The 12,809-nt window shown below is 53.1% G+C and overlaps 1 protein-coding gene across 5 annotated transcripts in view; it reads left to right on the top strand.

Annotated features, from left to right (window-relative positions):
• SEMA5B (semaphorin 5B) overlaps positions 1-12,809 on the top strand; it is a 121,191-nt gene that overhangs the window by 28,058 nt on the left and 80,324 nt on the right. For 4 of the 5 annotated variants that reach the window (XM_055383810.2, XM_055383812.2, XM_055383809.2 and 1 more), the window contains exon 1: positions 6,264-7,131. The exons of the other annotated variant lie outside the window; for it this stretch is intronic. In XM_055383810.2, the coding sequence (XP_055239785.2) occupies positions 7,128-7,131 (4 nt within the window). In that variant the 5' untranslated portion in view covers positions 6,264-7,127. Of the gene's footprint in view, positions 1-6,263; positions 7,132-12,809 lie in introns of those variants that run through there. 5 annotated transcript variants of the gene reach the window in all.

The raw sequence follows: 12,809 nt of genomic DNA, 5'->3' as shown, positions 1-12,809 counted from the left end.
CTTCTTTAGAACCTGTTTTAGCCTGTGTAGATTCTTAGGCCCCACTCCAGAGATTGTGCTGCAGGATGTCCAGTTGGGACAAAGTATCAGCGTGGAACCAGATGCTGGTGGTCTTCATGGAGCCAGCCTCCTGCTCCATTGGTCCTGTCTGCATGACTGCTCCTCCCTGGGGAGGGGAAGGAGAAAGGGAGGGTCCTCGCTGCCCTCAGCCCCAGGAGATAGAGGCTCATTTGTGGTTACAGCTGGTCACCATTTGCCTCAGGTACAGATGTCATTATCTTTGGTGGGTTTAAAAAAAAAAAATCTACTTAAGGCCGGGCGTGGTGGCTCACTCCTGTAATCCCAGCACTTTGGGAGGCCGAGGTGGGTGGATCACCTGCGGTAGGGAGTTCGAGACCAGCCTGGCCAGGATGGGGAAACCCCATCTCTACTAAAAATACAAATCAGCTGGGCATGGTCACAGGCGCCTGTAATCCCAGCTACTTGGGAGGCTGAGTAACGAGAATCGCTTGAACCCGGGAGGCGGACGTTGCAGTGAGCTGAGATCGCGCCACTGCACTCTTGCCTGGGCGACAAGAGCGAAACTCCATCTGAAAAAAAAAGAAAAATCTACTTAAAATTCTACATTTATATTTTCTTCCAGCTGGGGACATGCCTCAATTCTAAATTACCGCTTTGGGAAATGAAAGATGATAGAAGGTGAGAGGTGGCATTGCTTTCCCTTAGGAATGTGGTGTAGTGGGAAGGAGGGCCTCCGGGCTGGAACTTGACCACCTGGGTTTCTAGCTCCGACTCCATCACTAGCTGTTGTGTGACCTTGGTTGAGTCACCTGCCATCTCTCACCCTCATTTTCCTCATTTCTAACATGAAAGGGTTGGACAGGTTGGACTTGCTGAAGTTGCCTTCCCACCCTCAAAGTCTGTAAGTCAATAAGTCTATTTAATTGTGCTGACAGCTTTAGAGTGGCTAATTAATGAGAGTTTAGTGGGAACACAATTAGGTGATAATGAAGGCCTCAGAAGTAAATCTCTCTACTTCTTGTAATGAGTTGAGCAGATGAGACTTGGAGTGTCTTTTCACTGAGTGGAGCCCCTGGGAAGAGGGAACAAAGAGCCCCAGGCTCCTACTTGGGGACTAAAGGAAGCCAGGAGTCAGGGATGAAGTCACACCTCATGAGAAGCTGGGTAGCTAGCTGACTGTCCTGCAGCCAAATGGGTGGACTAGCAGGGTAGGCCTGGAGCTTTGTGGGGTGGAGTGGAATTCTGACAGCTCTGCAGACCTGGGTAACACTGACCCAGGCTTCCGTCCATTTCCAGAACACGTTCACCTGCTTTGCCTTGTGGAATCCTCTCACATCTGGTGAAATAGATAAGTCTGGAACTTTTATCTTCCCCATTTAACAGATGAGAAGTGGAGGCTCAGAGCGGTGACTGGCCCAAGGTCAAGGAGCTGATAAGTGACAGATCAGGATTCGGCAAGGTTTCTTGATCCCAAAGCCCCGTCCTTTCCGCTCTACCTGACTAGCTCCTCCAGTCTGCGGGCCAACCTCTGCGGGCTGCTGTGAGTGAGCGACCCCAGAGTGAAGTGGGTCTTGCTGTTCAGAGCTCTCCCAGAGGGTTTGCCAAGGCTCCCTGGGCCTTGGCTTTGTGGATGGGCCCTGGGAGAAGGAAAGATCAGGTTGGTATAAGAGGTGGGGATGCCTGGTCTGTGGTAAGAAGGCCCCAAGGGAGGCTCCTGTGAGGCTTCTCAGCATCTTGACAGGCTGTGGCCTTGCTGCTGAGAGCTGCCTCAGCCAGGTACATCACTGTCACCGAGCTCACCATAGCGGTCGTCGGGCAGTGTTTGCTGCCTGAGGTTGCATCAAGCTGGGAATGCCCTAAAGTGGGGGCGTGAGGAAGAGAAGGGATGATACCTAGAGGCTGGGGTATCTCTGTCCCAAGGAGACAAACTATAACAAGACCCAGCGAGGAGAGAGGCCCACTCTGGGTGGTGTGGGGCAGGGGCAGGGTCTTCTGGCCTGAGGGTAGAGGCCTCAGGCCAATGAGCTTCCCTCAAAGACTCTGGCTGCTGGTGACTTTGGCTGCAGAAACACAGACCTTGACCTTTCCCTTCTGAGTGAAACAGGGCACAGGCATTATGCAGAGATGCAGCATCTTTGCTGCAGAGGGAGGGAGGAGGGAAGGAAGGGAGGGAGCAAGCATTTGTCTGGGTCCTGCCCTAGAAATGCTTCAAGTAATAAAATCAGGATGACTTAAGAAATCCATTACCCCTCTTGGCCTCCCACGGCCACCAACCAGGGCATGTTGGTGGCCGTGGGAGGCCAAGAGGGGTAATGGATTTCTTAAGTCATCCTGATTTTATCCAACATGCCCTGGTGGAGACGGGGAGGGGAGAGGCCTGGGGACCAGCCAGGTAGCGTGGCCTCAGTCTTCTGGCCTGTGAACCAGGGGATGGGGTAAGGTCCCCATCAGCTCTGACCTCAGGCGGGTCTGGAGGAGAGAAAATCTTCTGGAGAGGGGCAGAGGAGGGATTGAGAGGAGATGCAAGAAGGAAAGGAGAGAACAGGAGGAGCTAGAAGAGAGGAGAGGAAACTGAAGGAGGCTGAGGAGAGGGGAGGTGAAGAAAGCCATGAGAAAGCGAGCAACCCACAGAACACAGGTGTTCGAGTCTCTGCCTTGCCACAGAGAAGTCTGTGACCTGGGTCCGGTCAGGCACGCTGAGCCTCGGCTTCCACACCTAAAGAGGAGATGGCAGTGCCCACTGCACTGTTGTGAAGGGGGAAAGGGCAGTTTACAAACCATAGTGCCACACAAAATGATATGTTGAATTCACAAGAAAAAAGCAAGAAAGGAGGTAGGGAAGGTGGAGCCAGGGCAACAGGAGAGAGCCCTTTCGGGGCTTCCCTTCCCTGGGGTGTGGACACAGGACAGTGTGTGGGAATGGCAAGTAGAGAACCCAAAGGTGGACCAGAGAGGGAACTAATCCTCTCTTGGCGAGGCTGTTTGCACCCCTTCCAGGAGACAGAAACCAGGGGCTCCCTGCATCTCTAGCTGAAGGATCTTTGCCTGTGCAAGAACATTCCTCATGGGGGCTGGGCAGGTCGAACGCTACTCGGGCTGCCTTCCCAGAGGCCCAGGGCAAGGACAGGGCAGTCTTGGGCTTTGGGGACTCACGGAACGTCCCAATTTCTGTCAGACTTAAACTCTTGAAGGGCTGAGGAGGCTGGTGTGAGGGGTGCACGGTTATAAAAGAAAGCCCTTGACAGAATCCTGCACAGGAAGGCTAGAAAGACAAAAAGAGAAAGATATGGCTGAAGAACATTCTGGAAAGCCCCAAACCAAGACAGTGCTGTCAGTCCATGTGGGCCCAGCCCCACAGTCCCTCCTTCCACTGCTCGTGCCTGGATCTTGGCATGTGCGAGGCCAAGGCGGGGAAGCACGGGGCCGGGGTCAGGGCAGCCAGCTCCCCTGGCAGGCTAGATTTATGATTTGGCTGAGCTGGGGAGAGAGGGAGCCTGTGACAATCCAGGGTATGAAAGGCAGCCCAGTGTTTCCTAGAGCAGCCATGGTGCCAAAGGCAGGGACATCCATCTGGTCTTTTTATGTAGTACATTTGTCACCCAGATCCCGGGGCCCAGACGGCCTCCCTTCTGCCACCCGTAGCCGCCAAGGCCAGTTCCCACCTTCGGCAGCCTCTGTTGTGGGATCTGCAACCCCAGTAGATGCTGAGTGTGTGTGTTGGGGAAGAGCTGCCCCTTCCCTTGGGACCCTCTTAGGCTTCGCCCTCCAGCTGGCGCCCATCCAAGTTGGTGTCTACTCAGCGTTCCGTGGGGATGAAAAGCCCTGGAGTCAGAGAGGGGAAAGGCCCTCAGACTAGTGCTGTGATCTCAGGCTGTGTTCTGAGGTGTTCAGAGCACCTCCAAGCCACCTTAAGAGCTGCTGAAGGAGGCTGACAGCCAGGCTCCAGCCCTTGACCCATCAACGTAGCTCTGCTTCTGTCTGATCTGGATATATACAGATATTTTAGGTAAGATGTCACTTGAATAATGAGAAATGGAGGCTCAGAGTGGTGAGAATGGGTTCTGCTGCTGAAAAGTAAACAATTTGAAGACCACAAATCTGGTCTCATTTCAAAGAGGAAGATACAGTGGGCCAGAGAAGACCAGCAGCCCAGCCAATTGTTGGCAGAATAGGGACGAGAACCCAAACCTCCTGGCCCCCCAGCCATGATCTCCCCATGATACTGGGCTGTTTCATTTGAGGTGCTGGACTGAGCATTTACGGCCATCCCTTCTTTTCAACCCCAGGGCCTCCTTCTCAAGCTTGGGTGCTGTGTCCTCTCAGCTTTACCTATGCTGGGGGGTGCTTCAGGATGTAAACCATGTGTGGCCCAGGCCAGCCGCTTTCAGGTATGAATCAAGACCTCTGTGGCTGACCCATGATTACAGCTTCTTCTGCCCAGAGCCTGTCTCTAGTGTGGCAGGGTGTGGCCACCGGGTCATCCCAGGGGCCGTTGGTGGTTATCGAGGGTTTTCTGGTAGAGTGTAGGCCATTCCCTTTTCTTACCTTTTGGTCTCTGGAGAAACTTGTCCTGTTCTACTCAGGCCTCCATTTGTCCATTTGGGATTCTGATGGTTGTTGCTGACCCAGCCACCCTCTGCCATGGTCCCTGGGTTCTGTTCCAGAAAACCCCAGACTAACATTTTTCCCAGGCAAGCAGCTCTCTCCACCCCCACCACCCGATGTCCTGCTTCTCACAGGGTCCCTCCAGCCCTGGCCATGGTCCTGGTCCCCAGCTTGGCTTGCCCTGGGTTATGTTCCGCCTCCTTGGCTGGACTCGCTTTTCCAACCTGACATGTTGCCCCTCTGCCTCTTCTCTCTGGGTTTACACCCTGGCTTCCCTCCTGCTAAACACCCCTCTCAGCTCCTTCCAGCCAGGACCTTCCCCTTTAAGCAGCTCACCTGGAGGCCTCCTTCCCACTGCAAGAGCCACCACCTCCGTTTCCCAGGATTCAGTAGAAGAAGAAATAAAGGATCCAGCATCTCTGAGGGCCAGCCATCGTGGGTGGCACTGTACCCATTTCATCCCATTTGATTTCTCACAACAGCCCTATGAAGTAGATATTAATATCCCCACTTGTCGTACAGGGAAACCGAGTCTCAGAGATTTAGCAGCTTGCTCAAAGTCACACAATTGATACATTTACACTCCTGGTCCTGCCTAACCCCTGAGCCAAGGCAGTCAACCACAATAGCAAGCTGCCTAGGCGGTCACCTCTCATGGTCAAGCCAATAACCCTTAGGACTAGGGTGGCACAGCCTGTGGTGATCTGTCTCCAAAGAGCTCCTCCCAGTACCAAATCCCTCACTGTTTACCTTGTTCCCCATTTCTCCCTACAGACCCATCAGCACACACCCATCATGGCAGGGAAACGTAGGAAGGAGAAGCAGGGGTCACCCCACTTTCACAGGCCAAGAAGTAATCACTTTTGTACTCGTTGAGAACCACTATAATTGTTTGCAAAGAAGGAGGTAAATATGAAAGCCATAGATGGGGTCCTGGCCTCCTCTGTGGTAGCCAAGATATGAAACAGGGAGGTGTTCAGACCTACAGGTGGCTAATCTTACAGGAGAGGGAGAAACGAGAGGCTGTGGAATATCCTCTACCCCCCACTACACTCTCTGCAGTCCTGGCTTCCCTCCAAATGAATTGTGCAGGCAGCCTGGAGTTACCACTCACTCTTGTTATCTGTGGGGTGTCTTGGTGGGCAGCACAGAGGAGGGAAGGTTGAGGAAGTCGGGCTGTAGTGGTGCCGGGCTGATGGCACACTCCAGAAGGGCTTGCTGTCCTCCCAGCCCAGGACCCGCAGGAAGCCTGGTGAAGAGGATATGGCTCTGAGATGGGGCCAGGTGGGGAGAGGCTTCTGAGGCTTATGGAGAATGGGCATGGGGACAGGTGGGCTTGAGGTGGGGGAGACAATGACCAAAATGGGAGCATGAAAGGACCTGGGCTGGGAAAAGGAGGGGCGATGCCGCTGACTATTTCGTGAAATGCTTCTTCCAAAGTTGTTCCCCGAGAGTATTCGGCAGGGGGAGCTGACTGCTGACAGCAGCAGCTGTGGGGGAGGCAGGAGCGGGAGGGGTGGCATTATCACCCTCCAGAGCGGGTGGCAAGGGGGCGGGGAGGAAGGGATGGTGTCTCCTGCCTGTTCTGGATTCTGTGTCTCTCACCGCCCATCCCCCTGTCTCCAAACCCAGGAGGAGAGAGGGATTGGATGAAATTAGAGAGGGACCGATAGATACTCTGGGAAGATGCACGCACTGCTTCTCACCCTCCTCTCTTGCTCACATGCACACATACAGTCTCTCACACACTCTTACACACACTCTTTCTCTTCCTCGCTGTCTCACTCTCTAAGCCAGGGCATTACACCACCGCTCTCTGGTCCAGCCAAAGTTGGAGTATTCCTGGGACAAATAATCCACCCCACGAGGATAAATCATCCTAAACCATCCTCAGGCAGCTTTGAGGAAACGCGGGAGAGGAAGCCAGCCCTTGTGGGGTGGCCAGGGCTTGGCCAGCTGGGAGGACAGTCTGGCGCTGGTGATTGGTGTGTCACAGCCGTGCTGCGAGCTGCTTCCAGCGCTTTTGTCTGGTGCTGGGAGTGAGGCTCAGCAGTGTGAGGGACAATTGGAGATGCTCGGGGGCAGGCTGCCGCGTCATGTCCTGCTTTTCTGCGGCCAGACCAAGCCGCCTGGAGCTGCTGGTCAGGTTTTCTTGCTGACCTCACCTGACCACAGTGGCCTGGGTGGACTCTACAGGGAAATGTTGTTTTCTCCCTGTGAGCAGTAGCAGCAGTCCTGGCTCCCCTGGACTGAGAACTCCTCATCAGCCCCAGGAAGCCCGGAGCCCCTTTTAGGGATCTGGAACCGGCGTGCCTGTGGCCCTAGGTCTGCTCCCAGGCGTGGGCTGAAGTCCTGACTTCTGTCGCTGGGGGCGAGGAGTGGGAGAGCCCAGCTGCTGCCTGGGCTTTGGCAGACAGCAGGCTGATGGTGCTGGCTTCCCCGGGACTGCTTCTCCTGCCTGCTGTCTGATTTCCCTGCATGGTGCCCGCAGCTAAGCTGCTATGGGTGAGTACTTGGACAGATGTCCCTTTCTGCATTCGCTGGGATGTACCCAAGCGAGTCACAGTGGACGAGCTCTGAAGCTGTATTTTCAGAGAGACTAGACATTAGTTTGCCTCACCTCATGCCAACTGGATGGGGTGGGAGATCTAGGGAGCAGGGCCAGTAGGGGGTGAGGAGGTGGGGCATCAGGGAGCTGGGGCTGCAGGTATTTTTCTCAGGAGTCAGGAGACCCTGGAAGGAGAAGTTTCTCCTACTGCTTCCCCCTCCTGGTTGGGTAGGGATGTGTCTAAGAGCACGTGGAGGGATGGTGTCTCCGAAATGCCCCACACCCACAGGTGCTCCAGGCTTTCACTTGTACTCTTGCCGCATAACCCCTGCTAGGTGAAGTGCACAGAGCGCAGAGTGAGATCTGCCCTTTCCTTTCCCTGGCCATGTGGCTTATCCCTCCTCCCACGCTGTCATCATCGTCCCGGAGCCATTGAAAAGTCTCTGTGATCCTTCTGCTTTTGCCCTGGAGCCCCTGACCCGTGGGCTGCTGGGCTTCACAGAGTCACTTTGCTATCAGCACTGCCAGGAAAGGGCATGGGAACTCTTTTTTTCTTTGCAAACAGTGGCGGGTCCCCACTTAGAACGTGCACAAAATGAAACACAATGAGGGTGGAGAACCACAGCCCTTGGACCCAGGGACCCTCTGTTATAGCCTGGACCCCTGCCTACCCATCAAAACCCTTCCCCTTGGTGGTTACAGTTTTGTTTTCAGCTTGGGCTGCCTCCTGGAATAAGGAGGTCTAGGAGGTCGCCACATGCTTCCTGTATCCGTAATGGGTTCTCAGCCATCTGTTTTGCCGTCACAGGGATGCCCATCTTCCTAGAATTCCTAACATGCCTGCGATCATGTTTTCTCTCCTTTGTGATAGTATGGTCTTTGCTTATATCTCCCTAAGTTTCATACCATGAGTATGTTTCGACAAGATAACCTCTGAGGTCCCACTGGGAACATTTCCAACTTTCCAGAGGGTTGTGTGTGGCACAACTCTGGTGCACCCCCACCCCCACCCAATATACCCCAATCCTTTGGAGCTTGCCTGAAATCTAAGGCAGGGCTGAAGGACCGTGATTCTGACTCATCTGAGATTTTCCTTCTTACAACTCACTGAGTAATCATGGCATGGAGGGTGCAGCAGTGTTTAGGTCAAGGTTTCTCAACAGCAGCACATTGAAAATTGGAGATGGATAATTCTTGATGTGGCGGAAGGGGACTGTCCTATGCCTTGTAGGATGTTTGGCAGCTTCCCTGGCTTCCACCTGTGTGATGCCAGTAGCACCTTCATTTGTGACAGCCCAAAATGCCTCCAGACATTACCAAAGTTCCCCCAAGGGCAAAATTACTCCTGGCTGAGAACTACTGGTTCAGGTTAACACTGCTGCTGCTACATCTTCTCCTTGGGCCCTCATGTGGCCTTTGGTCCCCTGAGACTCGGTCTCATCCTAGCCAAGTGAAGTGTAACCATGTCTGGCCTAAGAGTGCAAAGGCTTGTGCTCTGTGTGTGATCTTGCTCACGTTCTCACCCAATCCTGACTGGAGAATCACTTCTCCCAGCCTCCACCAATCTCTAGCTCTTTCTAGTGGAACTGCTGTGGTGAGGCTCGGCTGCTGGTTTGGGTCCTCCATCTGTGCAGTGTGAAGTCTGCGAAGGAAAATCCCACTGTTGGGTACCACCGTTCCTTCTTGACACCTGCCCGAAAGCTAAAAGTGGCATCAAGGCCAGGATGGGTTTAGCATCCAGAGCATGTGTGAGCATACACACGCGTGTGCATATATGTACACATACACTTGCTGGCAGCTTTCTGGGTCCTGTACCGAATGTGAATGATGGGGAGGTGAGCCCTGCCTTAGGGAGCTGTTGAGTGAGACAGACATCATGTTCTGCACCAATAATGAAATAAATCAATCTAGAGGATTCTGTGTCTTGCTTGGATTAAGTCTCATCTTAAAGGCAAAATACTTCTGAGGAAGAGTAAGCAAGGGAGAAGAGCCTCATGAGTTTCTTGTTATCAGAACCCCTGTGGGGTCACAGGGGTCCTGTTCTTCATCGGTCCAGGAGGGCTCCATGAAGGAGATCTTCCAGAACCTACGATGTGAACAGGAGGCAGTGTGGTTGTGTGTGTGTGTGTGCACATGTATGTCATACATTGTGAAGCCCTCGGGTCCTTCTCTTACCTGACAGTGAGTTTGGGGGGCAGGTAGAGAAGACAGCTCATGAGTGCCCTTGTCTCCTCCCATGCAGGCAAAGTTACACCTGGTTGAGAACTACTGGTTCAGGTGAAACCTGCTGCTGCTGCTGCTGCTGCTACACCCTCTCCTTGGGCTCTCATGTGGCCTTTGGCCCCATGAGTCTGGGTCTCAACATGGCCAAGCATTTGGCCAAGGGCAAAATCCTTCTGCTTAGGAAGTATTTCCTTCTGTGTAGGAAAAAAGGTATCGCCCTTCTTTCCATGTCTCCCATTGACTCTGCAGAAACTTGTCCTCAAAGGTGGAGGGCAGGATCCCCAGCTCCCCCTTAGCAGAGGAGGGAATGATAGGAAGCCTCATGTTGCAGAGAAGTTATTGGACAAAATCCAATTTGTGGAAGGGAGCTGAGAGGTGCTCCATGTGCCACAAACCAACAAATCATCTCTTAATCAGCCTGCTGGGCTTTGAAATACCTTGTGTGATCCATTTCAGCAGATTTTATCTCTAATGATGCTCGATTCTGGTAGGTAAGTTTACAATCTCTAAACAGCATCTAAAGAACAGGGATAGGGAGGTGGCTGGACAGTGCTTCCTGGGATCTTTAGTCACCCCAGACAAGCCACAGCATATTATTTTTAGGGCCCTGAGTCTTCATGGTCTCTGCCTAACTACGCAGAATCAGTTTGCCCCCAGCAACTGTTTGGGAGTCTTCACCCTTCTCCTCTTTTTCTGACCTTTACTCCCCGAGGGAACCAATTTTCTCTGAAAAGCTCAACGGACATTGGAGTAAGGGAGAGAAATCTCGCCAGACAGGCAGCTTTGGGGTAAATAAGCAATTCTGTGATTTGCACCTTTCCAACCTCTAGGGTGTAATGCTCTGAGGTTTGCAGTTTCATGGCCCCACGACAGAGCTGGGTCCCATCTACCCTGTGTCTATTCTGTTCTGTGCTGGTCTGTGAAACTTCCAGAAGTGACACAAGGATTACCCAAAGTGGAATAGAGACAGAGAGGTCCTTCAGAGCCCCAGAGGCCCTCGTGGGCTGCCATAGAAGGCACAGCACATGTCCATGAGACCAGGCACGGAATCAGGAAGCCTTACCAGAGCCCTGGTGGGCCAGTCTAGGGTCGACTATGAAGGGAAGGTTCAGAGCCAGGACACTGCCTCTGCAGCCTCAGTGCAGCTCTGCACTTGGGACCTTTCTCCCCACAACTAAGCCTGGCAACATCAGGCAGCAGACCCCAGCTCACAGCCCTCCTTGACCCACCAGCAGCCTCTGTGCGGCTGCTGGGAATCTGCAGGGGCTCTGAGCCTCCCATCTGAAACTGATGGGACAAGGGGCCATCTGTGGACAATAGGAGCTTCTCATAAGGTTAGGGATTCCAAGACCAGTCTCCCAGAGCAGGGGTGTGGACTCTCTCCGAACATATGCTGGTTAGATGCAAAAAGATTGTTTTCCTCTAGCGGAGCAGCGAGAAAGATGTAGAGGGGACATTTTGGAGAAGAGGGACTCCTGTCCATACTGTGCCAATTAGCAACAGAAGCCTCACTGGCCATCCCCAGCAGGTGGGATTATGCGGTGGGATTCCTCTTAAGTACACTGATGGCAGAGCCTGCTTCTCCAGAGCAGAAGGGCTGCATTCATTTCTTTATCCAACTTTTACCGAATGCTTACCAGATTAGAGCTAGGTGATGTGTCTCTGGCTTCGAGGAGCTCCCAGTCTCGAGGAGGACAAGGCTGATTGAGGTGTGGTAGCCCTCACGGGCATGAGAGCCCAGATGAGGCGAGATTAATTGGTTTTTCTGGCCATTCTCCCAGCAGAGCTTTCCAGGCCCCACTCCAAGGCCTTAGGAGATAACAGATGTGAGGTCAAGTCACAGCTGGAAGCAGCAGGCTTGCTCCCAACTGCCAAGTCCTAGAGAGGCTTGTTAATCTGTGCCCCCCAGGGCTGGCAGGAGGCTCCCCAGTGTCCCTCAATTGTCCACTCTGTGTTAATTGCTTTCTGTAATCTGTGTGCTCCCTCTCTTCCTCCTGCTGCTGTCTGCCTGTCCAACTGGTTGCTTTATTCTCAGTTTCCCATTCCGCCCCTCCAGTGGGATCCAGGTGGTTGGGGTTCTGTAGACTTGACCTTAGCACATGGAGGATACAGACGGTGTTTGATTTTAGCTGGGTATGGGTTTTGTCCTCTCCCTTCTGCCTCACCTCCACACTGGGGTTTCATGCTAGAGCTGGGTGCCACACCTTCTTTTCAGGAAACCTGGCTTTGAGTTCCTGGCTCTGCCATTAAAACCCTATCGCCTCAGTTTCCTCACCTACAAAAGGAGGGGTTTTCTAGAACAGTCATTCTCCCTGTGTGTTCCTTGCACCAGCAGTAGCAGCATCACTTGGGGACTTTTTGAAATGCAGATTCTCAAGTCTCACCCCAGAGGGAGAATCAGGATCTCTGTGGCTGGGGGCCAGCAGCCAGGGTTTCTGCATGGCTTCTGGGTGGTTCTGATGCAGCTCAGGTTTGAAGACCACTACTGTTGCACATCTCTGAGGCCCCCCTTCCAACTGCACTTCCTTCTGTGGCTGGTCTCAGCATTTTCCAACTTGCGGTAAGTAACCAGTGACTTGCAAAGATCCAGTAACCACATTCAGGAGCACTGCCAGCTATTTTGCAGGTATCATAAAATTCTCAAAATTGAAAAAAAAAAATTCCAAAAACCCAACCCCAACAAAACTCACTACTTATGTCCTGATTTTTCCAGAAAGGGATTCAAGGTAGTTTACATCCCCATTAATTTCAGTGGCTCTCTTCTCCCAGTCCCTGTCAGGAGGAGGCTGCAGAGGTATCTGTGCAATCCAGTGACCAATACAGGGCGTCCGTCCATAGCACACACCATGGCCACCTGAGAACCTCTGCTGCCCCAGCAGCATAAACACTCCTGCCCTTTCCGAGCCTCTGGGGAGAGTGGTGCCTCAGTGATTTTCATGAGGGCTCTATCCCCAAGGAGCAGAATGCCCAAACATCTCTCTCCTGCTGCTGGCATTTAGCCCATTGCTGAGTTAATTCAAGCAGTGCTAATAACCAGTTTGAGGGAGAGGACCTCTTGCAGACCCCTAAATCCTACTCAGTGGGGTGCTGATAGCAGGATAAGAATCCTGCCGTCCCGCCACTGGCTGGATTCTGTGGAGATACCAACAGAAGTAGAACTTTTGTCCCTGTCCTTTGTGAACCCACTTATGGGGGGGACAAGACTGCATCTTCAATGTTTAGTAGATTCCCCCCTCCACCTGCATTTTTCCCTTCCCAGGACTTTACCCTCTCCAAGCTCTCTCTCTCTCTCTCCCCTGCCTTCCCAGCATCACTTTCCTGGAGGTCCTCAAACCCCAGCCCATCTGGCTCCATGGGGTTAAGCGCAGCATCCCTTTTTCCGCGGGTTCTGTGAGGGCCCAGCCCCAGCTGA

Source organism: Gorilla gorilla, chromosome 2 (assembly GCF_029281585.2).
Source record: "Gorilla gorilla gorilla isolate KB3781 chromosome 2, NHGRI_mGorGor1-v2.1_pri, whole genome shotgun sequence".
In the NCBI taxonomy this organism is placed as follows: domain Eukaryota; kingdom Metazoa; phylum Chordata; class Mammalia; order Primates; family Hominidae; genus Gorilla; species Gorilla gorilla.
The sequence above is the reverse complement of the archived record's forward strand: the minus strand, read 5'-3'. Positions and strand labels throughout refer to the sequence as shown.